Raw genomic sequence first — 26377 nt, forward strand, 5'->3', positions numbered from 1 at the left:
CCCCTGACCGCGACTGCCTGTAACAAGGGACCCGACGCATTTTAGGATTGCATCAGAACACTCAGCATGCAATGGCAATGCTGGGTGCTTCTGGATGCATGTCCGTAAAGGGTGGCACAATCTGTACTGCTGCCCTCAGGGGCCTACTCTTAGTACCACATGCCCTGGGTACCTAGTACAAGTACCATTTACTAGGGACTTATAGTGGCAGCTAAAGGTGTTGCCAATTGTGCCAATGCGTCATATCAGTTTTAGGGAACGACCCCCCTGGACCCCCACAGCGATGCCTGCAGAGAGAATCCAGAGGCTCCCCCTGACGGTGACTGCCTGTAACAAGGGACCCGACGCATTTTAGGATTGCATCAGAACACTCAGTATGCAATGGCAATGCTGGGTGCTTCTGGATGCATGTCCGTAAAGGGTGGCACAATCTGTACTGCTGCCCTCAGGGGCCTACTCTTAGTACCACATGCCCTGGGTACCTAGTAAAAGGACTTATAGTGGCAGCTAAAGGTGTTGCCAATTGTGCCAATGCGTCATATCAGTTTTAGGGAATGGCCCCCCTGGACTCCCACAGCGATGCCTGCAGAGAGAATCCAGAGGCTCCCCCTGACCGCGACTGCCTGTAACAAGGGACCCGACGCATTTTAGGATTGCATCAGAACACTCAGCATGCAATGGCAATGCTGGGTGCTTCTGGATGCATGTCCGTAAAGGGTGGCACAATCTGTACTGCTGCCCTCAGAGGCCTACTCTTAGTACCACATGGCCTGGGTACCTAGTAAAAGTACCATTTACTAGGGACTTATAGTGGCAGCTAAAGGTGTTGCCAATTGTGCCAATGCGTCACATCAGTTTTAGGGAACGACCCCCCTCGACCCCAACAGCGATGCCTGCAGAGAGAATCCAGAGGCTCCCCCTGACCGCGACTGCCTGTAACAAGGGACCAATGCATTTTAGGATTGCATCAGAACACTCAGCATGCAATGGCAATGCTGGGTGCTTCTGGATGCATGTCCGTAAAGGGTGGCACAACCTGTACTGCTGCCCTCAGGGGCCTACTCTTAGTACCACATGCCCTGGGTACCTAGTAAAAGTACTATTTACTAGGGACTTATAGTGGCAGCTAAAGGTGTTGCCAATTGTGCCAATGCGTCACATCAGTTTTAGGGAACGACCCCCCTGGACCCACACAGTGATGCCTGCAGAGAGAATCCAGAGGCTCCCCCTGACTGCGACTGCCTGTAACAAGGGACCCGACGCCTGGACCAAGCACTGCACCCGCAGCCCCAGGACCAGAAGGAACCAAACCTCAGTGCAGGAGTGACCCCCCCCAGGCGACCCTCTGCCTAGCCCAGGTGGTGGCTGGCCGAGAAGCCCCACTGTGCCCTGCCTGCACCGCTAGAGTGAGAGATGGGTGGGTTCTGGGAGAGGGTCGCGATAAGTTGTTCCAACTGCGGTGGGGGATCCGTTGTGGGCAGTGGTGTGTTGTGGGTTTCTTGAAGGAGAAGTGGATGCAGCGGTGGTCTGTCTAGTGGAGCTCAGTGGTGTGGCTGAAAGAGACGTGATTGCTGGTGGAGAAAATAGGATTGAGTGTGTGTGTGGACACCCTGAGAAGGCAGGTGGAAGAGCGGCCAGTGTTGAGGCCCCGGAGGGTGGCGGCGTCGTAGTGAAGACGTGCGTGGTGGCGGTGGGGGGGGGGGGGGTGGGGGGGGGGGGCGGGGAAAACGGGAACCAGGGGTTCTGGCGCTGGGCACGGTCCAGATACGGACGGGCGCAGACACGTTTGCCTTTGGTCAGCCAGCGGCACGCCTGCTGCACTGCCACACAGCGGCCACCATTAAGTAGGGAGGTGGGGGGAGAGGACAGCTGGGAGGTGGGAGGGGGAAAAAAACAAGGCAAAAAAGGGAGTGGAGCTGAAAAAGGGGTCAGGGCCGCGGGGGCAACAGCAGCGGGGGAGAGAGAGAGAGAGGGGGAGAGTGAAAGTGATAGAGAGAGCAGAGTGAGAGAGAAACGAGGAAAAGGAGCACTAAGGGACAGTAGTGAAGCAGAGAGCAAAGCAAAGCAAAAGGAGGAGAGAGGCAGAAGGTAGCCTAGTAGGAAAGCAGAGCTCTCCCACTAGACACCAGGGATGAGGTGCAGGCAGAAGCCTGTGGGTGGAGAAGGGCCTCTAACTCCTGACAGGGGTCAGGAGTTCAAAGGAGCCAAGGAAAGGGCTCTACTTACAGGGTGGAGCCACAGGAGGCAAAGCAATGCACTGACCAGGTCAGTGGTATTGCTCAGTCTACCACCCAGCAGCCGCCATTAAGTAAGGAGGTGGGGGGAGTAGAGGAGAGGACAGCTGGGAGGCGGATGAAAAATGGTGCAAAAAGGGGGCAGACCTGAAAAAGGGGTGGGGCCGCCGGGACAGCAGCGGCAGGGGAGAGAGAGAGGGGAGAGCAAAAGTGAAAGAGAGAGAGCGGAGTGAGAGAGAAACAAGAGAAAGGAGTACTAAGGGACAGTAGTGAAGCAGAGCGAGAGCAAAGCAAAGCAAAAGGAGGAGAGAGGCAGAAGGTAGCCTAGTAGGAAAGCAGAGCTCTCCCACTAGACACCAGGGATGAGGCGCAGGCAGAAGCCTGCAGGTGGAGGAGGGCCTCAAACTCCCGACAGTGGTCAGGAGTTCAGAGGAGCCAGGGAAAGGGCTCTACTTACAGGGTGGAGCCACAGGAGGCAGAGCAATGCACCGATTGCACATTTATGATTCTGAGTTGTTTGATACCACACGTCCCAGGTTTCAGAGTAACCATCATGTAGCTGTGAAACTCATATGGACCAGTGTCCAGCACATGTATTAAAATGGCTGCTCTGTTCACTTACTATTTCCCAGGTTCGGCAAGGACACAGTAAGGGCATATTGCTCATGTATCTATGCCCAAACATACAGTATAGTGCACCCTACCATAGGGCTGGAAGGCCTGCCAGAGGGGTGATTTACCTATATTGCATGCAGTATATAGTGGACAGGGCACACAGGCTGTGTGCCATGTCGAGTTTGCATTTTAGGATTGCATCAGAACACTCAGCATGCAATGGCAATGCTGGGTGCTTCTGGAGGCATGTCCGTAAAGGGTGGCACAACCTGTACTGCTGCCCTCAGGGGCCTACTCTTAGTACCACATGCCCTGGGTACCTAGTAAAAGTACCATTTAGTAGGGACTTAGAGTGGCAGTTAAAGGTGTTGCCAATTGTGCCAATGCGTCACATCAGTTTTAGTGAAGGAGATCTGGCCCAGGGAGCCTAGTTAGCAGGGGCCCTGGACACTAACAACTTTGAGACCACATGAAATACCAGGCAAAAAGTTGGAGCTAACCAGGACAAAAGAGGCCTTTTTTCAAAGTGCGTTCCCTTGAACGCCCTTGTGTGGAGTCTTTCGATCAGCATGTGGTGTGATACAGTGTCAAAAGCTGCTGAGATGTCGAGGAGGATCAGGGCTGCTATTTCTCCTCAGTCGAGGAGGGTTAGGATGTTGTCAGTGAATGCAATCAGGGTGCTTTTGTTGTTGTGATTGCTACAGAAGCAGAATTGGTAAATGTTGAGTAGCTGGTTCAGGCCCAGGTGTGTAATGAGTTGCTTGTTGATACTCTTTTCCAAAACCTTCGCAAAGAGGCTGGCTGGTCGTTTTTGAGTTCGCTGAGGTCAGAGGAGGGATTTTTGGGGAGTGGTTTGGACTTTGGCATGTTTCCAGGCATCGAGAAATGTTGTGATGGAGGTGTGGAGTTCCTGGCCGACCTTTTGGTTTCCGATATTGAAGATGTGGTATGGGCATAGGTTCGTGGGAGTTCCTGAGTGAATGGAGTTCATGATGGAGGTGGTGTCCTGGGTGTAGCACAGGTTCCAGGTCATCAGTCTGTGGACTGTGTTGGTTGTGGTGGTGGCATGTCTGTTGAGGAAGTCCATAGATGTGGGTTCTGATTCAAAGTTCCTGAATATGTTTGCAATCTTGCCGTGGAAGAAGTCGGCGAGGTTGTCGCTCAGCTCCTGTGAGGGTGTGATGTTGTTTTCACTGGAAGCTGGGTTGGAGAATTCCTTAACAATATCATAAAGTTCCTTGGTGTTGTTGGTGCTGGATATGATGTGTGCAGCTAGGGCTGTCTTCTTTGTTGTCCTTAGCAGGCGGTCGTAGAGGTTGAAAGGGGTCTTGAAGGCTGCAATGTCAGAGGTGTCCTTGCTGACATGCCATCTCCTCTCTAGCTGTTTGCTGTCTCATTTCATTGTTCTGAGTTGAGTGTACCAGCTGGCCTTTTTGGAGGATTTTCTCTGGTTGTTGCTCTTGATGGGGACGATGTTCTCGGCACAATTGGTGATTCAGGTGTTGAAGTTCTTAACTTCTTGTTTGAGGTTGGTGGCGGTAGTGGGGTTGGATGTATTGAGGGCACCTGTCCTGCTGGTCTCTGATATTTTGTTCCACCTCTGGTGGGGGGCACTGGTCATCTTGGGGGTGGCAATGTGTGGGCTGGAGATACAGCAGAGGACAATGAAGGGATTAGTCCATGTGAGTTTTGTGACGTGGCTGTATTTGGGGCGGTTGCTGGAGGTGAAGATGGGGGTTCAGCATGTGTGCTGCCAAGTGCATAGGGCTGTGGACAATCTGGGTCAATCCAAGGCCGCTCATATTGTGGAGGAGTTGTGTAGTGTTGTTGTCATTGGGTTAATCAATGTGGAAATTTAGGTCGCCAAAGAAGATGTAGTGCTAGGAGTCCAGGGGTAGGAATGCAATGAAGTCTGCGATGGTGTTGCAGAAGCCTGGATCCCAGGCCTGGGTGTCGGTATGCGAGGGTGCCTTGTCCTCTGTGTGGAGCATGAAGTTGAGATGTTCCATGGGGTGGTGGCATTGGTGGTGCTGCACTGTATGGTCTCATGGTGGATGATGACTGTTCCTCCTACTGGTGAGTGAATTTATATCCATTGGGAATCTCTGGTGCAATGTCAGGGGCGGATGTGGTGTAAGGGCAGGTCTCAGTGCTGATGAAGTCCCATAATTCGGTGCAGTGCTTGTGTATGAAGCACGTGTTTAGGAGTAGGCAGTGGAATCAGATTGGCGTGGTGGGACGAAAAGTGAGGATGGTGCTTTGTGATGTGGTGGTGTTCGTGCAGGAGAAGGTGTGTCCATGCAGGAGAAAGGCCTTATAGCGTTCGCTGGTTGTCTGGTGTTCAGGGCATCGAAAGCATTGTAGTGTGTGCGGGTGGGCCGTAGACCATGGTTTCTGGCGTGGAGGTGCACAGACAGGCTAGCCTTTGGTCTGCGGCCTCCAATAAGTAGGTCCTGGGAGAAAGGGGGGCACTGGGAGGCAGTGGGTGGGGCTAGGCAGGAGGAGGGAGCACAGCGATTGCAAGTGCGGTTTGGCGAAAGGTGGGAAGCAGAAGTTGGGAGGTTGGAAAATGGGCACGTCACTCATTTTGTCCCAAAATCATTATAACATTCATGTGGCTTGAGAACTTATTGGAAGTCAGTGTCACCCTCAAAACTGTAATAAGCACCAAGTACTAATCAACAGCAAACTGAACATGCCCAGATCAGACAAACATCTTATTTCACAAATCCAAACAAACTGTGAAAAGGCTATTTATATCATACTGACAATATATAAACTCTCTCACCACTGACCTTCTAGCCAAGTATCCTTCTCTTCTTGAATTTGTAGTAAGCGATTAGGCTAAGTTGATATTGATGTGTTGGAAAGAACACATCACCCCAGTACCAAATAATCTTGTTTCTTTTCTGCCGCTTTTGTATTTAAAATGCCAGCAGAACTCTAACACTGAAGACTGCAATACACCGCAGGAAAACGAACAATATCGGAAGACATTAAGAAGTTAAGATCCAAATCAGTTCTCTGACTAGAAACATCCCCCCACTTCAAGACACAATATTGTTTTCTTGGTCACTGTCTAGATGCTCTTCTACCTTCCAGAATGACTTTTCGACTGACATTCCATTGGCCAAATCCTTCCGCATGCCTAAAAACCAACTGAAGAACATCCACAGACAAGTGCCTGGACAATGAACCCTCTCAACTTCCACTTTCTTCATGCCAATTGTGTCTGTACCCCCTCCTTCAACTAGTACACTACTCCCCCTTAGAACACCATACCTCCTAGTTAACCACATCCTGCTACCAATATAATCTAATCTGCCACTCTTTTCTCATCTACGTTTTAGCTGCTCAAACCTCTACCGTATTTACATAACAACGTCCTTTCAAATGGATATCTAAATGTACTTGCGTTTGTGGTTGTATATCTAGCTGCATAATTTCTATAAACTCTAAGGGCCTAAGTCAGGCCCTACATTCTTTGTCTTGCTACCTGCAAATTATGCTGGGACCAATTCCACGCTATAAAGAAAGACCTTTAAAAATAAAAAACAGATGTCTCTTCACTAATCCATCTTGATGTCGCCAGACCCCTTCAACCCAGGCAATAAGAATCCCCGATCCATAATGGTTCCCCAGACTAACAAGGCACTTCTGAACCATATTTTTGGTGTAGGAGCACTGTATATATGTTAAGTACATAACAGAACACAACATTCCAGAGTGACAGCATGTTTGGATAATGTTCAGCTTTAATCTCTTACATTTCATGTACCTTCTTGTCGCAGCCTTGAATTGGTCAGGAAAAGCAGCTGTTTGGCACTCCCACATTGTCATCACATTGGTTAACCTGTATAAGGTGTCCTACAGCTCTTCTCAGAATTCAATATACAATAAAAACAACAATTTCTGCTGAGTGTGATTTGATGTGCATTAACAAGAATCTTATCACCTTGGGTCTTTCTAAGTGTAGGTAATCATTGCTGACTGAGATGTCTTCAATTATAGCCACACCTGTAGGTCTTTCCTTATTGATTTTATCTGGTTTTCAGTCACAAATAGTTTTTTCATCTTTTGGAACTCATATGATCCATGCTATTTTAAGTCTTTGTTGTTTGTAATTCTGACTGGTTCAAGAACCTAAAGTCTAGTACAGTAAAGTTATCACGGTTAGGTCATTTTCAGTGTGTTGAATGAGCTACTTTGTTCTGTCTGCTTGTCGAACAGTTTTTTGCCATATGCACTTGATATCCTGTAACCAGGTGGGAGACTATCTCCAACTCTGTATTTTTCTTGAGCATGTTTTTGCTGATGGGCCTTTAGGTTTGACGATCGATTAAATGTCTTCCCACATTCACTGCATGTGTATGGTTTTTCTCCTGTATGTGTTAGTCTATGAGCCTTTAGATTGGATGATCTATTAAATTTCTTGTCACATTCAGGGCATGTGTATGGTTTTTCTCCGGTGTGTATTTGCTCATGGATCTTTAGGTTTGATGACTGATTAAAGCTCTTCCCACATTCATTACATCTGTATATTTTTTCTCCTGTGTGCTTTTGCTGGTGGAGCTTTAGTTGTGTTGAGAAAGTAAAGCTCTGCTTACATTCACTGCAACTGAAGGGTTTTTCTCCTGTGTGTGTTCTCTGATGGCGTGTTAGGGTTGATGACTCATTAAAGCTCTTCCCACATTTGCTGCACCTATATGGTTTTTCTCCAGTGTGTGTCCGCTGATGGACCCTTAGCGCTGATGAATCGTTAAAGCTCTTCTCACATTCATTGCACCTATATGGTTTCTCCCCTGTATGTGTTCGCTGATGGATCAACAAGTATGATGAGTGATTAAAGCTCTTCCCACATTCACTGCATCTGAATCTTTTCTCACCGGTGTGTGTTCTCTGATGATGTCCTAGAGTTGATGACCGAATAAAGCTCTTTCCACATTCTCTGCACCTGTATGGTTTTTCTCCTGTGTGTGTTCGCTGATGATGCATTAATTGTGATGAGAAAGTAAAAGACCTCTTACATTCAGTGCAGCTGTATGGTTTTTCTCTTGTGTGGGTTTGGTGATGGCGCCTCAGGGAGGATAAATGACTGAAACTCATTCCACATTCAATACATATATGTGGTTTTTCTCCTGTGTGTGTTTGCTTATGGGTCCTTAAATTTGATGACTGATTAAAGCTCTTTCCACACTGGCTGCATGTATATGGCTTTTCTCCTGTGTGCGTTAGCTGATGGGCCTTTAAGTTTGATGACTGATTGAAGGTCTTGCCACATTCACAGCAACCAAAGGGCTTTATTCCTGTGTGTGTTCGCTGATGGTTCCTTAGGTGTGAAGATGCATTAAACCTCTTCTCACATTCACTGCATGCATATGGCTTTTCACCTGTATGTCTTCGCTGATGGACCTTTAGGTTTGATGATCGATTAAAATTCATTCCACATTTGCTGCACCTGTATGGTTTTTCCCCTGTGTGTGTTCGCTGATGGTGAATTAGTTGTGATGAGAAAGTAAAAGACCTGTTACATTCAGTGCAGCTGTATGGTTTTTCTCTTGTGTGGGTTTGGTGATGGCACTTCAGGGAGTATAACTGACTGAAACTCATTCCACATTCAATACATATATGTGGTTTTTCTCCTGTGTGTCTTTTCTTATGGATCCTTAAATTTGATGATTGATTAAAGCTCTTTCCACACTGGCTGCATGTATATGGCTTCTCTCCTGTGTGCGTTAGCTGATGGGCCTTTAAGTTTGATGACTGACTGAAGGTCTTGCCACATTCACAGCATTCAAAGGGCTTTATTCCTGTGTGTGTTCGCTGATGGTTCCTAAGGTGTGAAGATGAATTAAACCTCTTCCCACATTCACTGCATGCATATGGGTTTTCATCTGTATGTCTTCGCTGATGGACCTTTAGGTTTGACGATCGATTAAAATTCTTTCCACATTCCCTGCACCTGTATGGTTTTTCCCCTGTGTGAGTTCGCTGATGCAGACTTAAGGTTGGTGACTGGGTAAAGCTTTTCCCACATTCACTGCATGTGAATGGTTTTTCTATTGGCAGCACTAAGTTCTGTTTATTTTTGCACATAACCTTTGACTGTCTTTTCTGATGGAGCATCATGGTCAATGAAACCTGCTGCCATTTACTAAATGTGCAATATTTCAGATATGTTTTCCAATTTAATGGAAACATAAAAAATAAAAAAATAAAATATATATATATATAGATATATATATATATATATGTCAGCGTTATTGAATATGCCTGTTATTTAGCTGGTGAGATGCAGCTACATGCAGCGCATGTCGAGTTAGTTCTCTATATTTTAAGCGATAGAACCTCTATACTGGTCTTCAGTTCACTATTCTTGGCTTGCAAACCATATTACGCAGTTAATAGTTTAGCAAGCTAAGCACTATTCTGACTTTTGAATTTCATCCTTTGCCCATAGTTGATGCTGGACATCCTTTTAATACTGGATATCGTGTGCCAATATTGTGACACGGGCTCGATTGCAGGCAGGCCACAGGAGTACCATTGGGAAAGTGGTGTTCAGACTGGTGCACCCTTTGAATTGCTCTTGCTTTTTGAGCTAGATGTGTCTGTTCTAAGTCGAGATCCTTTTGCCTTTACTGCATTGTTCAGCGTTTGAAATTTGAGGCTATCATCTGTGGCTGCTCTTGCACATAGCCGATTTCCTTCTCAAATATAATGTGGTTCCTGCCTTATTCAACATGTTCGAGTCACACATTCCCTTTCTGTGGAATGTAAAAAAATGAAATTGATAAAGTTAGGCTGGACATTAAGAACAACAGTGAAGACTTTCATATCAGCTTCAATTGTCACCGAATCTAAATTTATGGTTCTAACAGAAAACAGAAACATTACATTTCACATAAAATCTTTAGTTAGATTTTTGGAAATTGCATTAATTTGCGACAAGCACAGTGACAAAGCATTTTCAGAAAAAAGTGGTATTGTGAAATCAGACAGTAACTGTTACAGAGGTGACAGAGAAAAAATAACATTGGATTAGAGAACAAACAAGGCATAAAATAAAATAACAAAACATTAGCAAGCATGGTAAATACTTGGAAATGGATAAAGGAGTCGTACAAGACACCATTGTTTTTGAAGGCTGTGAACGCATAACTCTGTGGTGGTCATGTTTGTAAAACACACAAGGGGGACCACCTTTCATCCGGATGGGAAGTGTATTCTATATTTTGGATGAATTCTCAGACAAGGACTGTTTTAGTGAAGACTTCTTTTTCAAAGATGGTATTTGAAGATAATTGAGGGTTTTGAATCTGATATTTTTTATTGCATTACAGACTTTATTTTTGGGGCAATATACTTTTAGGTGAAGAAGAGGTGTAATGATGTATAGGAAATACATGCATTCTCATAAATACTGCATTATTGTAGGCAAAGTCCATTTAGAAAAGAACTTGTGTAATGTGGCAAACATTTTAGTATGTGAAACAGGATCAGACGCTGGCTGGAACACCACCTTGATGGGTGCTAGACAAGCTCTTGGAAGTCTAGTGGCAAGGGCATTTCCATGGTCAATAAGGAGATGATTAGAGACTGAACAGCAAGTTTTATGCTACATTTAGCGATAAAGTGTAACATAGAATCTGACATTGTTGGTTAACATGTTTATGTACAAGTTCAGGTAGAGCCTTGAATCTAGAATGGACCCTAGGAATTCAGCTGATGTTACTGGTTCTGGAAACAGATCCGTATATTAGTTTATCAGACTTTTCCATTGGAGCTTAGGTTTTTTCTGATGCCATAGGAAAAGAGGTTACGATTTTTAGATGTTGGGTTTACGTATTATTCGTGAAATGAGGGTTTATAACTCTGAATGACAATCAGTCAGGGTTTGATACCAGTCTTGGTGTTTATCTTTACATAAAGCTGTGTCTCATCAGGATACTGGTGAAATGCGTTTGCATGTTTATGCAGGAAGTCGCTGAGTGATACAACATAAATGCTGAAGATGTGGGACAAGGATGAAACACTGGTGAAGCTCCAAAGAAACTAGAGAAGGAGTTGAGAAGAAGCTCCTGATTTTGACACATTGGGCTCTGTTTTCAAGGCTATGACTCGAACCATTTTAATACAGTTACAATAAAACCCAATTTTGAATTAGGTATCTGTAGAAATAAATCATGGTATATTCTGTTTAACCTGTATTCGTAGTTTACCCTGTCAAATTCTGTTGACAGGGTAAATAGTGCAAAGAAGTAGAATTTTCTTTACCAAAGTATTCTCTACCAGCCTGAGAAAGGGATATTCTGCTGTGGTCAGGTGTTAAATCTGAATGACAGTCATAACCATGGGATGTCACTTACCAGTTCAGCAACAGGTCTCTAAAATTTTAATTATAAAAAAGATACTTGTGATGGGACGGGAAGTTCATGGTTGTCTTTTTTTAAAAGCATTCACTGTACTCCCGTAATAATATAATTAATTTATTTTCTACGTTAATCCCTGTAGGAGGCTGGACTGGCTTGTAGTGGGTACCAAGAGGTACTTACACCTTGCACCAGGCCCAGGTATCCCTTATTAGTGTAGAGGGGTGTCTAGCAGCTTACGCTGATAGAAAAGGTAGCTTAGCAGAGCAGCTTAGGCTGAACTAGGAGACGAGTGAAGCTCCTACAGTACCACTAGTGTCACTTGCACAATATCATAAGAAAACACAATACACAGATATACTAAAAATAAAGGTACTTTATTTTTATGACAATATGCCAAAGTATCTCAGTGAGTACCCTCAGTATGAGGATAGCAAATATACACAAGATATATGTACACAATACCAAAATATGCAGTAGTAGCAATAGAAAACAGTGCAAACAATGTATAGTCACAATAGAATGCAATGAGGGCACATAGGGATAGGGGCAACACAAACCATATACTCTAGAAGTGGAATGCAAACCACGAATGGACCCCAAACCTATGTGACCGTGTAGAGGGTCGCTGGGACTTTAAGAAAACAGTGAGGGTTAGAAAAATAGCCCACCCCAAGACCCTGAAAAGTGGGTGCAAAGTGCACCTAAGTTCCCCAAAGAGCACAGAAGTAGTAATAGGGGAATTCTGCAAGGAAGACCAACACCAGCAATGCAACAACGATGGATTTCCTGACGAGAGTACCTGTGGAACAAGGGGACCAAGTCCAAGAGTCACGATCAAGTCGGGAGTGGGCAGATGCCCAGGAAATGCCTGCTGTGGGTGCAGAGAAGCTGCCACCGGATGGTAGAAGCTGTGGATTCTGCAAGAACGACAAGGGATCGAAACTTCCCCTTTGGAGGATGGATGTCCCACGTCGTGAAGAGTCGTGCAGAGGTGTTTCCGTGCAAAAAGACCGCAAACAAGCCTTGCTAGCTGCAAGGGTCGCGGTTAGGGTTTTTGGATGCTGCTGTGGCCCAGGAGGGACCAGGATGTCGCCAATTGTGTGAGGAGACAGAGGGGGCGTCCAGCAAGACAAAGAGCCCACTCAAAAGCACGCAGCACCCGCAGAAGTGCCGGAACAGGCACTACGAAGTGGAGTGAACCGGAGCTCACCCAAAGTCACAAATGAGAGTCCCACGACACCGGAGGACAACTCAGGAGGTTGTGCACTGCAGGTTAGAGTGCCGGGGACCCATGCTTGGCTGTGCACTAAGGAAATCCTGGAAGAGTGCACAGGAGCCGGATTTGCTGCAAAACACGCGGTTCCCAGCAATGCAGTCTAGCGTGGGGAGGCAAGGACTTACCTCCACCAAACTTGGACTGAAGAGTCACTGGACTGTGGGAGTCACTTGGACAGAGTTGCTGAGTTCAAGGGACCTCGCTCGTCGTGCTGAGAGGAGACCCAGAGGACTGGTGATGCAGTTCTTTGGTGCCTGCGGTTGCAGGGGGAAGATTCCGTCAACCCACGGGAGATTTCTTCAGAGCTTCTAGTGCAGAGAGGAGGCAGACTACCCCCACAGCATGCACCACCAGGAAAACAGTCGAGAAGGCGGCAGGATCAGCGTTACAAGGTCGCAGTAGTCGTCTTTGCTACTTTGTTGCAGTTTTGCAGGCTTCCAGCGCGGTCAGCAGTCGATTCCTCGGCAGAAGGTGAAGAGAGAGATGCAGAGGAACTCTGATGAGCTCTTGCATTCGTTATCTAAGGAATTCCCTAAAGCAGAGACCCTAAATAGCCAGAAAAGGAGGTTTGGCTACTTAGGAGAGAGGATAGGCGAGCAACACCTGAAGGAGCCTATCAGAAGGAGTCTCTGACGTCACCTGCTGGCACTGGCCACTCAGAGCAGTCCAGTGTGCCAGCAGCACCTCTGTTTCCAAGATGGCAGAGGTCTGGAGCACACTGGAGAAGCTCTGGGCACCTCCCAGGGAAGGTGCAGGTCAGGGGAGTGGTCACTCCCCTTTCCTTTGTCCAGTTTCGTGCCAGAGCAGGGCTGAGGGATCCCTGAACCGGTGCAGACTGGCTTATGCAGAGATGGGCACCATCTGTGCCCATCAAAGCATTTCCAGAGGCTGGGGGAGGCTACTCCTCCCCAGCCCTGACACCTTTTTCCAAAGGGAGAGGGTGTAACACCCTCTCTCTGAGGAAGTCCTTTGTTCTGCCTTCCTGGGCCAAGCCTGGCTGGACCCCAGGAGGGCAGAAACCTGTCTGAGGGGTTGGCAGCAGCTGCAGTAAAACCCCGGGAAAGGTAGTTTGGCAGTACCCGGGGGATCATGGAATTGTCTCTCCAATGCCATGCCATGTTCGGAGTTACCATTGTGACGCTATACATATGTTGTGACATATGTATAGTGCACGCATGTAATGGTGTCCCCGCACTCACAAAGTCCGGGGAATTTGCCCTGAACAATGTGGGAGCACCTTGGCTGGTACCAGGGTGCCCACACACTAAGTAACTTAGCACCCAACCTTTACCAGGTAAAGGTTAGACATATAGGTGACTTATAAGTTACTTAAGTGCAGTGGTAAATGGCTGTGAAATAACGTGGACGTTATTTCACTCAGGCTGCACTGGCAGGTCTGTGTAAGAATTGTCAGATCTCCCTATGGGTGGCACAAGAAATGCTGCAGCCCATAGGAATCTCCTGGAACCCCAATACCCTGGGTACCTCAGTACCATATACTAGGAAATTATAAGGGTGTTCCAGTATGCCAATCTAAATTGGTGAAATTGGTCACTAGCCTGTTAGTGACAATTTGGAAAGAAATGAGAGAGCATAACCACTGAGGTTCTGGATAGCAGAGCCTCAGTGAGACAGTCATAACACAGGTAACACATACAGGGCACACTTATCAGCACTGGGGCCCTGGCTGGCAGGGTCCCAGTGACACATACAACTAAAACAACATATATACAGTGAAATATGGGGGTAACATGCCAGGCAAGATGGTACTTTCGTACAGTCCCTAAATTCTGTTAGGCTGTTAGGCCATGTTTAATTTTGGAAATAACGACTACAAATAATAGAATGAAAGGACAAGAAATAACTACACATATATGCATTTGGGTCTGAATCGTGTAGAGTTAGAAATTCTGAACGTGCTCATATACTTTAATATGGTGCTATTTTGGCAAGAGACTATGGCTATACTCAAATATGAAGTTTGTTTACAAGTTAGTTTACGTTAGGCCACATTTGCAAATTTGAGCTGGAACATTAAAACCTTTCTAAAATGATCTGCACAATTTAACAATTTTCAACCACACCTAGTGCAATAATATATTCATATCATGCATGACGCCTTTTAGCTTTTTTAAGTTTGGCATAAGGTGATTGTAACAGAGCACCTGCTCTTAGCTCGAGGTTTAAAGTGCCACATCAGTGATGTCACTGAGAGCTGACAACACACTTACAGCTGAGTTATCTTAGTAGACATACCCCGTCCACTTCCAGATCAGTGTTGCCCTAGGGTGCTCAGGCCTGGGTTCCCTAAGTAAGCATAAGGATCAACTTCATGAAAAGATGAGCTCTAACTACCTTAATAATACCAAGAGTGAAATGTTACTAACATTAAGAGTAGAAACTTAATAACACCAAGAGGGGAAAGTTAATAACACCAGGAATTAAACATTAATAACACTGACGTGAGATGTTAATAACACCAAGAGTGAAACCATCCTTTTTTGGAACAATCACATGCCCATCTCCCGCCCAGACATATGATGTCAAAGCATAACAGGCGCATATACATTAAGAACCTTGGTGTTACCTTTGAACACCTTTGATGGTGTCCCTCAGCCCCAAATAGGCTTGGCAGTGGGTAGCTCCGACCACCGATTGGTGAAAATGAGACCCATCCTGCCCCTGCTGTCATCCACAATTAAAACCCAGGTGGTGGTCAGAGCAGTTAATGGGGCGCTCGACCCTGTGCTGGGCTCCACATAACAAAAATCGCAAGACGACCGCACAAAATGCTGCTGTTTAACTGAGTACTTCATGGGTGATAGTGCACTTTACAAATACATGCAACATAACACGACAGGGCTTGGTAAGAGAGACTCAATCTTGCACTACTCAAGAATCCTCAAGTAAGAAACCTCACCTTCTGTCAGCCCGAGGGCATGCCAGCTGGTGAGAAGGAGGATTTCAGGGCTTGATACCCCATTGTGGGAGCATGCTGACGTTTCACCTGGGAATCATGGATCTTAAGCATTTGTGAACATTAAATAGGAGGCTTGGATGAGATAGGTTGTGGAAAGGGACCTGGATCCCATTTCAGCAGATGTAGCCTACTTACTTAATCCTATTTTTTCTGGTGGCCAAACCATGTATGAATTGTCTTAGGTAGGCCGTTTTTTCCCCAATCGATAAGCACATTTGGATCTGTTAATTTCTTGAGGTAATTCGATTTACTATACCCCTGGAGCCACATATTCAGGTGTTCCACGTGTTGTAAGAGTGTCAAATGTCAGACTTTTGGGTTGGAAGCTATGCTTTTCTTACCTGAAGTGCCTACACCTAACATCTTTAGACCGACAAAATCCCACCAGAATTGCAGTCGCAAACACTGATGCACCTCTCATGCCCCTTCCCAACTTTCGGTACAGGTTGCAAAGCCCATGTTACGAGTCAGAAAACCTTTTTTGCAGATTTGTAAAACGCATTATGCAGTTGCAAATCCTGTGTATGTTGTACATTTGTTCCACGTTTTTTTGCTTGGTTTGCTGATGCCAGAGAACAATGTCAGCTTCAAGCTTGTTGCTTCGCTCTGTGTCCGTTATGCCAGACCCTCGGTTACAAAAAGCTAACAAATTCTGCATTTCAGTAACATCGCTATAAAGCAGCAAGTAAATAACATTGTATAAATCTAACGCAATGCAAACCATTTTATGATACGGGCCTGCTAGCAAAGCTAGGGATCTGCAGCAATGACTACAAGATGCAACATCTACTCCCATAAAGATGCAGAACCAGCATTACTCACGGAGCTACAACTTACCCGCAGCTGAAACACGGAATCCAGGGCCCAGTGAAACTCTAGACTCCAACCAAATCCCCACCTCCCTCCCAATGAAAGCATCCCACAGCTCACCATCGTGGTAGAGTCACCTGAACCTTAATGACCAGCAACCTCTGAAGACCGCAGGAAACCTTCTCAGCTCTACAGCAGAAATAAACAAACAGCACGAGTGGCTGCACAATGCAATACAGGGCCCGACCTCGAGTAAAGAGCCTGGAGCCTGCCAGGTCCAGAAGCAATGACTCGCAGGTGGCGGCTACATACAGCATGCCAAATAGTAGTTCTATTATCTCTGCAGTGGCAGGTGGAGGGCCCTGGAAAGGGTTCCCTTCATTGTTCGCAAACAGGAGCAAAGTCATAGTACCTACCAGCATCCCTATTTGCAGCACCTCTTAAGGGACAACTTGTCAATCCATAACGACCTTCGCCTTGAGTAGATTTACTGAGGAGACATCAACTTAGTCAAGACCTTCTCTGCATGACACTCTGATGTACGGGGCCCTGTTGCTTTGTAGGTAGATTCCTACTCTACAAGTAACCCACAATTCAAACTTCATGATGACCGCTCTCTTTTGTCCTTAAAGGGCCTGAGCCTTTCTACAGTGAGAGTTCCAGATCAGAGATATCAGACAAAACAGCCTGGATTTTCTTCAAGAGAATCTGAGAATGGCTTGGCTACAAATGTCGATTGTGGGGCACTGAATGGAACCGAAGCAGTGTTTTATTGTTTGGAGAGGGCATTTGGGTAGTTTGAAGCTTAATTCATTTGTTTTTGAGGTAGTCTGCTGTGGTAGTTTACTGTGGTCAGGGGAGTTATGTGTTTAAGGGTTTTTCTTTGTTCCTTCACTGCATTTCTAGTTAAAAAAGAGTTGCCCGGTTGGAAATGTCAGACAAAGTGTCCTGGACTTTCTTTATAAGACTGTTCGAATGGTTCCGTATTGGCAGGTGGTGGTTATTGCTGAGTTTCCTTGGACTTTGCCTGGGTATAGTGGCTGGGAGACGGGTCTGTCACTGGTGAGCGTTGTTGGGTCCGCAGAAGGTTTTCTGAGCAGGTGAAGAACTGCGGCGCCTTTCCATGAATTGAGGAAGGCGGTGGAAGAGACAGAGGCCTTCAGGTTTGAGGTGAGTGTTGTGCTGATGGGTTGAAGTCCTCTCGTGAAGGCATACTGGAGGCATGGGTCCAATGAAGCCCCGGAGTGAATGGACTGCTAGTGGCAGTGGATTTGTCTTTAGTGGTGTTGTGTCATGTAGTCATGGTTGTTGCTCTGGATGAGACGGGGAGACTGTAGGAAAGTGCCCCTTTTGGACATGGTCACTCCCACTTTTTGCTCACTGATACTGAGGTTTTCAACGGAGGTGCACGGGGTTCCCGTTAAACAGGTCCTTAGTGCCAGTGTTGTTTCCCTAAAAACAGGTAACAATGTGTACACTTGGGGCACACTCCTCTCCCCTTTTAAGTCCCTATTTATTATTAATTTATTGGACTTGGTATAGCGCGCAAATCACTCCCAAAGGAGTATCAGCACTTGCAATGCAGGCAAGGACATGCTCATTCAGAGCATCTTAGACACGGAGGTCTGAGCAAGAGCGACTGTGAAGAGGGAGTTTCTTCCAATGGAATGGAGCTAATTAGGAGAAGGACCTGCTACCAGGTCTGACTGTGCAAATGCACGGGGTCTGGGGAAGAGCCTTATCTGAGGACCTTAGCTGCCTAGAAGTCTGATAGTGGCTGAGCCAGGAATGCTGAAGGGCCAGCTGAGCCTAGTAAAAGGCCTTGTGTGTCAGACAACAATGTTTAAAAGCGGTGCATTTTCTGATGGGCAACCAGTGCAGTTTTTCCAGAGTAGGCACTGAAGGAGTCCGTGGAGTAAGATTACTGATGAGCCAGGCAGCAGTATTCTCCACCACTTGCAGTTTAGCCACAAGAGAGTCATTAGCAGCCACAAGTAAGCAGACCCATAATCAAGTCGACTGATTTTGAGAGCTTGGACAATACCTTTCCTGAAGGTGGAGGGCAACCAGGGGAAGTCTTTCTTTAAGAGCATCATGGTGGCAAAGCTTGGTCTCTCATGGACAGTGAATGGTTGATCTTTACTCCCAGATTTTTCATCACTTGCTTTGGCAGAGGGGCTAGTCCAGGGTCATGAGGCAACCAATCTGCTGACCATAACTCCTTGGCTCTGTCAAATAGCACGATTTTAGATTTTGCACTGTTATATTGGAGGAAATTCAAGGCCATCCAATTAGCCATTTCTGTCATGTAGTGAGTGAATTGAGATTTCACTTTGTCTGGGCCTAAGGAAATAAGAATTTGCATGTCATTTGCGTATGACATGCAAATTCTTATGATCTTCACACCACATGTTTTTACAATTTGAGCCAGAGGTGCTACAAAGACAGTAAAATGTGGAGAGCACAGACACGAGCCCTGGGGAATCCCTTTATTGATGTGTATCTTTCTGGTATTGACCCAGACACATATTCTGGGTATGATTGTCAATGAAGTTTCTCAGCCAAAGTAGCACTCTTCCATGGATATCTGCAGCATGCGGTCTGCGGATAAGAATACAGTGGGAGACCGTGTCAAATGCCGCAGATGAGCCCAGTAGCACAACCATTACTGGAGATCCGGTACCAAGGGAAAGACAGATATTGTCTGTTACTGTCAACAGCGCCATCTCTATACTGTGATGGGGTCGGAAACCCAATTGAGAAGAGTCCAAGATATTATGGCCTCCAAAAAAGCTATAAGTTGGCCAGTTGAAGCTTGCTGGGGTTTTGCCAACATGGGTAACAGCGAGAGTGCTCTATAATTTGCTAGGACTTCATGATTTAAAGAGTTTTTTTTTTTTTTTTTTAAAGAGTGGTGAATCTTGCGCCTCTTTCCATTACATTGGCAGTTTCGCAGAGCCCCTGGAAGGATTGAACAGCATCACGAGGAACGGTGCCAGGTGGTGTACTAAGCTGGGCACGATCTTGGGGGACAGGGATCGCAGTGGGAGCCAGAATTGGTTCGGGTTAGCCATCTCAGGACCTGTTCAGCAGAGCAGGGATCGAAATCCCCCAAGCTTGCAGTGGCCTTAGGATGCGGGAAAATCAGATCAATTTCTATCTCTGAGCTAGCTGAGCAGATCGGGAAACCCTTATAGATGGTGTCAACTTTATCTTCAAAGAAATCTGTGAGGGAGTCACAAAGACTTTGAAAGACCCACATTGTGGTCACACAGGGGGTTCATTAAATGCTTTATATATCTCCCCGGTGGAGTTGCTTGCCTGAGCAATGGTTGTAGATAGATGTACTTTCTGTACTGCTTTGATCTTATTGTGGCAGGACCTTAGCGCAGCCTGGGTTGTGGATTTGTCCATTGGGGATTAAGAGAAGCGCCATCTGCACTTCAGCCGTTTGCGCCTGGATTTTTCTTGGCATAATATATATGAAAACCAAGAAGCTTGACACCTAGAGGAAGTATGGTAGGGGATCTTAAGAGTTGCAAAAAGATCAAAGGTGTTACTTAGCAGCTCATTGTAGGCAGCGAGTGCAGAGTCAGCATCCATTTTGGGAGACAAAGTGAGATCCTTAAATGCCTCTGAGAAGGTGGCAGGGGACACCAACTTTGAGGAGCTCTGGGGTTTATTAACCATTTAGATTGCAAGGTCAAAAACAAGAGGGAAGTAATCTAGACTTCCGCGGAAAATAGATAACTTGAGAAATCTCCGTGCACAGTTAATGTAACATCAAAAGAAATGTATTACATCATATATTTCTTTGAACTTGTTATTCCAGACAGTTGCATGTAAATTTCTTTTAAACATGTCATTCTATATATCAAAATTGCATACGTCTAGATAGGTGCTCCTACTACAAACAGTGAAGGTGCTGAGGTGCAGGTGAGTGAAGGTGATATATACAATGAGTGCGAGAAGTGGTCAGACAAAAATTGTGGAATTCACAGTGGCTCCCGCAGTCCAGGAAGCCTTGGAGTCTCACAAATAATTTTTTATTCGTATAATCCACTCTTAGAGATATGTCGACGTTTCGACCCCTTATTGGAGCCGAGTCAAAGAGGGGTCATCATCAGGACAACGAAATTCCGACTGGTAGCACCTAAATTCCAGTGTGTGATAAACCATCTAGGTGGTCAGGGGCATCTACACAAATTGTAAAAGTCCCAGGGTCTGGGGGTCTAAACTTATCCCGTGGAAAGTGTGTGGTGACAGATCCATGGAGCGCCAATGTTGTATTGGGCTCAAATTGTAAGTGTAGCACAAGTCCCAGGATCACTTGTTGGTCACCTAACCAGGAGCGCCGAACCAATCATGGGCTCGGGGGGTATTGATTACTGGTTGAACATCCAGCTGGCAGGCGTCAGTGGAGTAAGTGGAACTGTGTTCGAGGTTATTCGAAGAATGCTGGTGGTGTACACGATGTATTGTGTATCACAAAGCAGCCGCACATCGAGTGTGCAAATCGTATGAATATTGCTCGCTTGGGGTTTATTATCCTCCATCTTGAGCTTTCCCGAGGCAGCCGTATATGGAATAGAGAACTTGATCAGATGATGGTCTGACCAGGTGATCGGCAGGGGAGGTTTGCAGTTATTATCTGCTATGTTTGTAAAAATAAGGTTGAGGGTGTATCCAGCCCTATGTGTGGGTCCTGTCACTACTTGAGCTAACCCAAATGTCTCCAAGTCAACTAGAAGCTGTGATACCCCTTGGTTTTTGGTATCTTCACCATGTTAATTAAAGTCACCCAGCAGTAGAAATTTGTCAGAAGCTATGATATTGGGGGGGAGGGGGCACGTAGTCACCCTGGTATCAATGGACTATGTAGTGGAGAGGGTCCCTAAGGGCTGCAGCACGCATTGCACCACCCTCAGGGACCCCTCAAAACAAGATGCACACAGCTGCCTTGCAATCTGCGTGTCCTGGTGCCAGCCAGGTGAAAACACAACAGGGCACACTTTTTGTGTGCCATGTACCAGTCACTGCATTTAAGTATAAGTAAGGCACCCCATACAGAAGGCCTTGGACTCCTAATGCAGGGTGCATTATATCTGATGGGTGGTCTTATCTGCATGAGCAGATATGACCCTGTGATTCACAGCCTCATTGCTGAGCGTTGCAAGTGAGCAGGGACACAATCTTAAGGTATGTGCTGGATACTCATAACCAGTTACCCAACTACATAATGCCTTCATTGAAAGTATCAAGCACCTCGTCCTAATGAATACAGGCTGCTGCCAACCTCAGATTTATTATGACATGCACCAAGAGGGCACCTTAGAGGTGCCCCCTGAGCCCCACTAATCTTCAAGTGTTTTGGTTGACTGGTCTCGACCAGCCTACCACCACAGGCAGGTTTCTGACCAGGTGAGAGCCCACGCTCTCAGAGATCAGAAACAAAGCCTGCTCCAGAGGAAAGTTTTGTCACCTACTCCAGCGGGATGGCTAGTGGATCTGCATACCAAGGCCAGGGACTTTAAAGGCCCTACCGCCTTTGGTAGGTCACCCTCTGCTTCCCTGGGTGTAGCTACATGCTCCAACTGCAGGAAACGTAACCACTTTGCCAAGGGATGCAGAGGAAGCCCATGATGCAGAGGAGCTTGAGGGAGTCCACCGGTGACAAAATCCATTCGACACCTGTCACTAAATGACTCCGAACTGAAGAGCCAAGCCACATGACAAACGGGATCAAAAGCCCTCCCATGAAGAGACGCCATTGGAATCTGAAGATGTGTTCTTTGTGTCAATTACACCTCAAGAACTGGAGGACCCAGCCTACACATGAGGTCGATGGAGCAGGTACAAACTGCTAAGCCATCATAGACACAGGGGCGTCTGTTAACAGAAGGAGTCTCCACTAATACAGGCGCCTCATCCCCAGGTCCATGCTAGCCCCGTTCACGACCAAGATCTGTTGTGTAGCCATTTTAGTTGTAGCTTCATACACGGTATTTTATCTGACTAGGCCTGCCGCTGTGTACTTTAACCTAGACATATTTTATTCAGCTTTGTTTTTATTATTTTAACAATAGCCACATTTGCGATCTTGTTTTATTTTCTCTATCTAGCTGTTTTTTGCCTAGGCCAGCACTGCGTTCTTGAACAAGACATTTCTTTCACTCTGTGCTTTTCTCAAGGCTGCAGTAGGATAGGTTGCTGGCAAACTCTCTAGTGTTCATAGAAACATACACACTCTTATGTGGGAATTCTTTCTTGGAACATCAGTTGTTTTATTATAAAAACACTACTTTGACCAATGTACGTTAGAGGGAGATTCCAGCCAGATGACCACGTGTGTATGCTGATTGCTTCGCTGCAGCTGCTTATGTAGACCACAGGCTTCTCACTCAGGTATGAGCAATGATGTATTCTCAGGGGGACCTGAAGGGCAGAATTAGAGCTCAACATGCTGTGCTCTTACATAGCTTATGTAGGAACTATTCTTAAAGACAGTAATGGCAACATGGTAGCGTTATTTTTGTGTTTTACTCTCCATGTCACAATTTTAATCCTGTCATGCTTCATCGTCCTAGTTATTGCAGTACAAGCTTTATTACCTAAGAAGCAGTTACTTCAATAAAACTTTATTGAACTTTATTCTGCCTCTGATTGTCCTTGTATATGTGAGACTAATGTAACTGAGAGAAATGGATGAGATCTGAGTGACCACAATTTCCCTGAGGAGTCATTTGTGTCATGCACTCGGTTGCCCAATCAGCCCTGCTTTAGTGTAGAGATGAGGCACTGCTAGTTAGCTGGAACAAAACCTGGATTAGACAGACAGGAGTCACCTGTAGTGGGTTCAGACTCAGTCCACCACAGAGCTGGCAGTGATTCTGCCACCCAAATCCAGTAGTCTCATTAGGATAATAAAAAACCTATGCAACATAGTGCTGCCAACATTTGGTCAGGCTCTAATTTTTCGGGTCTTCCTGAGTATCTGTGTCTCACTACATGCAAAGACACTTCAGTACTATATACGGAGACGTCCGTGGTATTGAGGATTTCCCTCCTCAGCTAAGTAGGGAGTACCTAACTAACGCTGTAGGTTGTTCAAGCTTGAACTCTACAAGGATAATCTCCATTTGGTGTGTTTATCTCTGAACAAAATTTACCATTCATTATGGCGAACCCGCAACGGGTAGCAATTACAGTCAATATGCGACCACCCCTTCCTGCACATTTATCAGCACGTGGCCTAACGGCCCAGGGGGTCCTGTTACATTTGCTGTTGAGGCTCATCCAGCCTTTAGAACAGAACATTTCTATTCTTGGGTGACATTTCCAGAGCTGATGGGAACACAAATACATTTCATCAATATACACCTGCAAACATACCTGCACAATATGGAGCATATGCATATCTAGAAATACCTTTATCTTATCAAGAAAATAATAATTGGCTTGATGGTGCCCTACCACATACAATTTTACATGTTAGGCTAGGTCCTCTAAGTAATGATGGTCCTACCTGGCCTTTATTGGCCACATATACACCGCACCCTGATGCATCAAACTTTACGGTAGCTGAAGTCTGCCGCTTGCTGAGCTGAGCTGACAGAAATATACAGTCGATTAGTACAGTTTGTAGTGCAAACAGTGAATACAAACCCAGCACGTGCTGTCCCGGCGAAACCAAATGCAGTAACGCCAGGCATTAATACTGCAACTGTACATTCGATTATGGGTAAAGTACCCGCCAAACGAGAAGTAATTCCGTTTTGGTTAGCTCAAAAAATAAATGCACTGAAAGCAGTATTTACCCATATGGGACCTCAGGATAAGCATAGAATATTAACTATATGCTTGCCATTTGGGATGGTTCCCACAGTAGATAACTGCAATACTTGGGCATGGTATTTTCCAAGCTCTACACTACCGCACACAGTACACTGCCACTTGCTAATTTAACGGAAGTGTTAAAACAAATTTAATGTGAATACGGGGCTGCCCCAGCCCTGGACTTGGGGATGCAACTTATGGGCAATTTTGCCACTGTATCCTCTATTATTTTAAGTAACCTTCAAGGGGAAGCAATTGCACTAGTAGTGCGTATGCGGCTCCAGGATGTTCCTCCACAGGATCAGGAACGAGGGCTGCCAAAGATTATCATGGAGACCTACTCTAGTATTGGTCGAGATAGTCTTAGGGCCAGACCCACAAAACCACAGTTTCAGTTTAAATCTAATAAAGATTCTTCCAAGCAAGCTCCTGAGGGTTCTAAAAAATGCTGGATTAAAAAACAACAAACACCTAAAAAAAGAAAGGGGAGAATCTCCGCGTACGGAGACCCCACAGAATAGATATAATCTCAGAAATAGGGATAATATAAAAACGCCTGCCAGATATCAATATACTGATACACGCCAATCTTGTTCCTTTCAGGACTCGCCAGAAAAATGCAGTGAGAGAGGTGGCCGGTCAGAGCGAAGAACTGAGTATGTGAAAGTGAGACAGGAATCACAACACTCTACAGAAGTTTCTGTTAAAAAAGAAGAGAAACTTCCCAAACAAAAACCCCAATTTAAAAAGAAAAAAGTACCAGCAGTTGCAGTTCGTCATACCGCTCAAGTAGAGGGCTCTATTGAAAAACAAGAAGTGGGCCCTAGCTCTGCTAGACAGAACAGCAGAGGTCACAATAGTGCGCCGAAATCTTCAAGAGCATCTGGAGGTAAAAGCAACTGATGACTTCTTACAAGTTGAAACAGCAGACATGTGTGTCTCCACGCCTGACAGGGTGTACAAAGTAAGGTTACAGTTAGAAGGAGACACTGAACGCATAATAGACGCAATTTTTTGGGACTGCGTCATAAACATTTATGATATTCTACTGGACGAAAAGAATTGGCCACCCGAATGTGTCCGTACTTGCCCATATGGGGAAGATGTTATCAAACCTTCTTTCTCGCCTCTTGTTCCTGATGAGCTCGCAGAGTCCTACACTATTGACTGGGCATTGGTGCAGGCACCCTCATTATATTGCAACCACGTAGGGTGGGATAAAGATTCCTCCTATCATGTAATTCCAATTAACCCCTCAACCTTAGTATCCAATAAAACATGATGCACCCGTGAGGGGAAATCCTCACACAACTAGAATACCAGGGCGTAATCAAACCCTGTCTCTCACCAATGAATAATCCTTTTTTCCCCAGTAGCTAAACCAGACCATTCGTATAGAATAGTCTTAGATTACAGACACTTAAACAGTCACACACGTACATATTCTATTCAAAACTCTCACAGCACAGCACTTATGAACCTAGTGCGTAAAAAAAAATACAAAACAACACTGGATATTTCCAATATTTTTTTCTGCCAATATATAGTGCCTGAGATTAGAGACTTAACAAGTTTCAGCGCACTAGGCTCCCGGAAAACTTTCTGTTTACCCCAGGGGTATAAGACATTCCAGGACTGCTCGCGGCTCATCTGACTTCAATATTGCACAACACTGACCTTGACGCACTGTCCTATGTAGATGACATCTGTAGGAAGTTGGCTCTGTATATATTATCTCAAAGTGAGAGATAGTGTGCACAGAGTCCAAGGGTTCCCCTTAGAGGTTGATAGTGGCAAAATTAGATAATACTAATGCTCTATTTTGTGGTAGTGTGGTTGAGCAGTATACTTATCAGAGGGCAGTGATAAGCATTTTTTGTATACACACAAGCAATACATGAGAACACACACTCAAAGACTTAACTCCAGGCCAATAGGTTTTTATATAGAAAAGTATTATTTTCAGAATTTTTTTTTTTTTTAGAACCACAAGATTCAGAATTTAGGTAAGTACATACATTGTAAGTTACTTCACACAGGTGAGCACGGAACTTTGAATTAAAACAGTAGTATACACAGTTTTGGCAAAAATGGCAATTAGCAATTTTAAAAGTGGACACTGCAAAAATCAACAGTTCCTGGGGGAGGTAAGTTTTGGTTAGTTTCTCTGGTAAGTAAAACACTTACAAGTTCAGACTTCAGGGCATAGGCTGCCCACCGTTGAGGGTTCAAGGCAACCCCAAAGCCTCAG

General features: G+C 45.6%; 1 protein-coding gene across 2 annotated transcripts in view; it reads right to left on the reverse strand.

Moving 5' to 3' along the window:
• LOC138260542 (zinc finger protein 91-like) overlaps window positions 1-26377 on the reverse strand; it is a 344562-nt gene that overhangs the window by 243331 nt on the left and 74854 nt on the right. Inside the window, exon 2 of one of the 2 annotated variants that reach the window (XM_069209161.1) lies at window positions 7170-9616. In XM_069209161.1, coding sequence (XP_069065262.1) covers window positions 7170-9050 — 1881 coding nt within the window. In that variant the 5' untranslated portion in view covers window positions 9051-9616. Of the gene's footprint in view, window positions 1-6586; window positions 9617-26377 lie in introns of those variants that run through there. The other variant, XM_069209160.1, reaches the window with a different exon arrangement.

This window comes from Pleurodeles waltl, chromosome 9 (assembly GCF_031143425.1).
Source record: "Pleurodeles waltl isolate 20211129_DDA chromosome 9, aPleWal1.hap1.20221129, whole genome shotgun sequence".
Classification (NCBI taxonomy): domain Eukaryota; kingdom Metazoa; phylum Chordata; class Amphibia; order Caudata; family Salamandridae; genus Pleurodeles; species Pleurodeles waltl.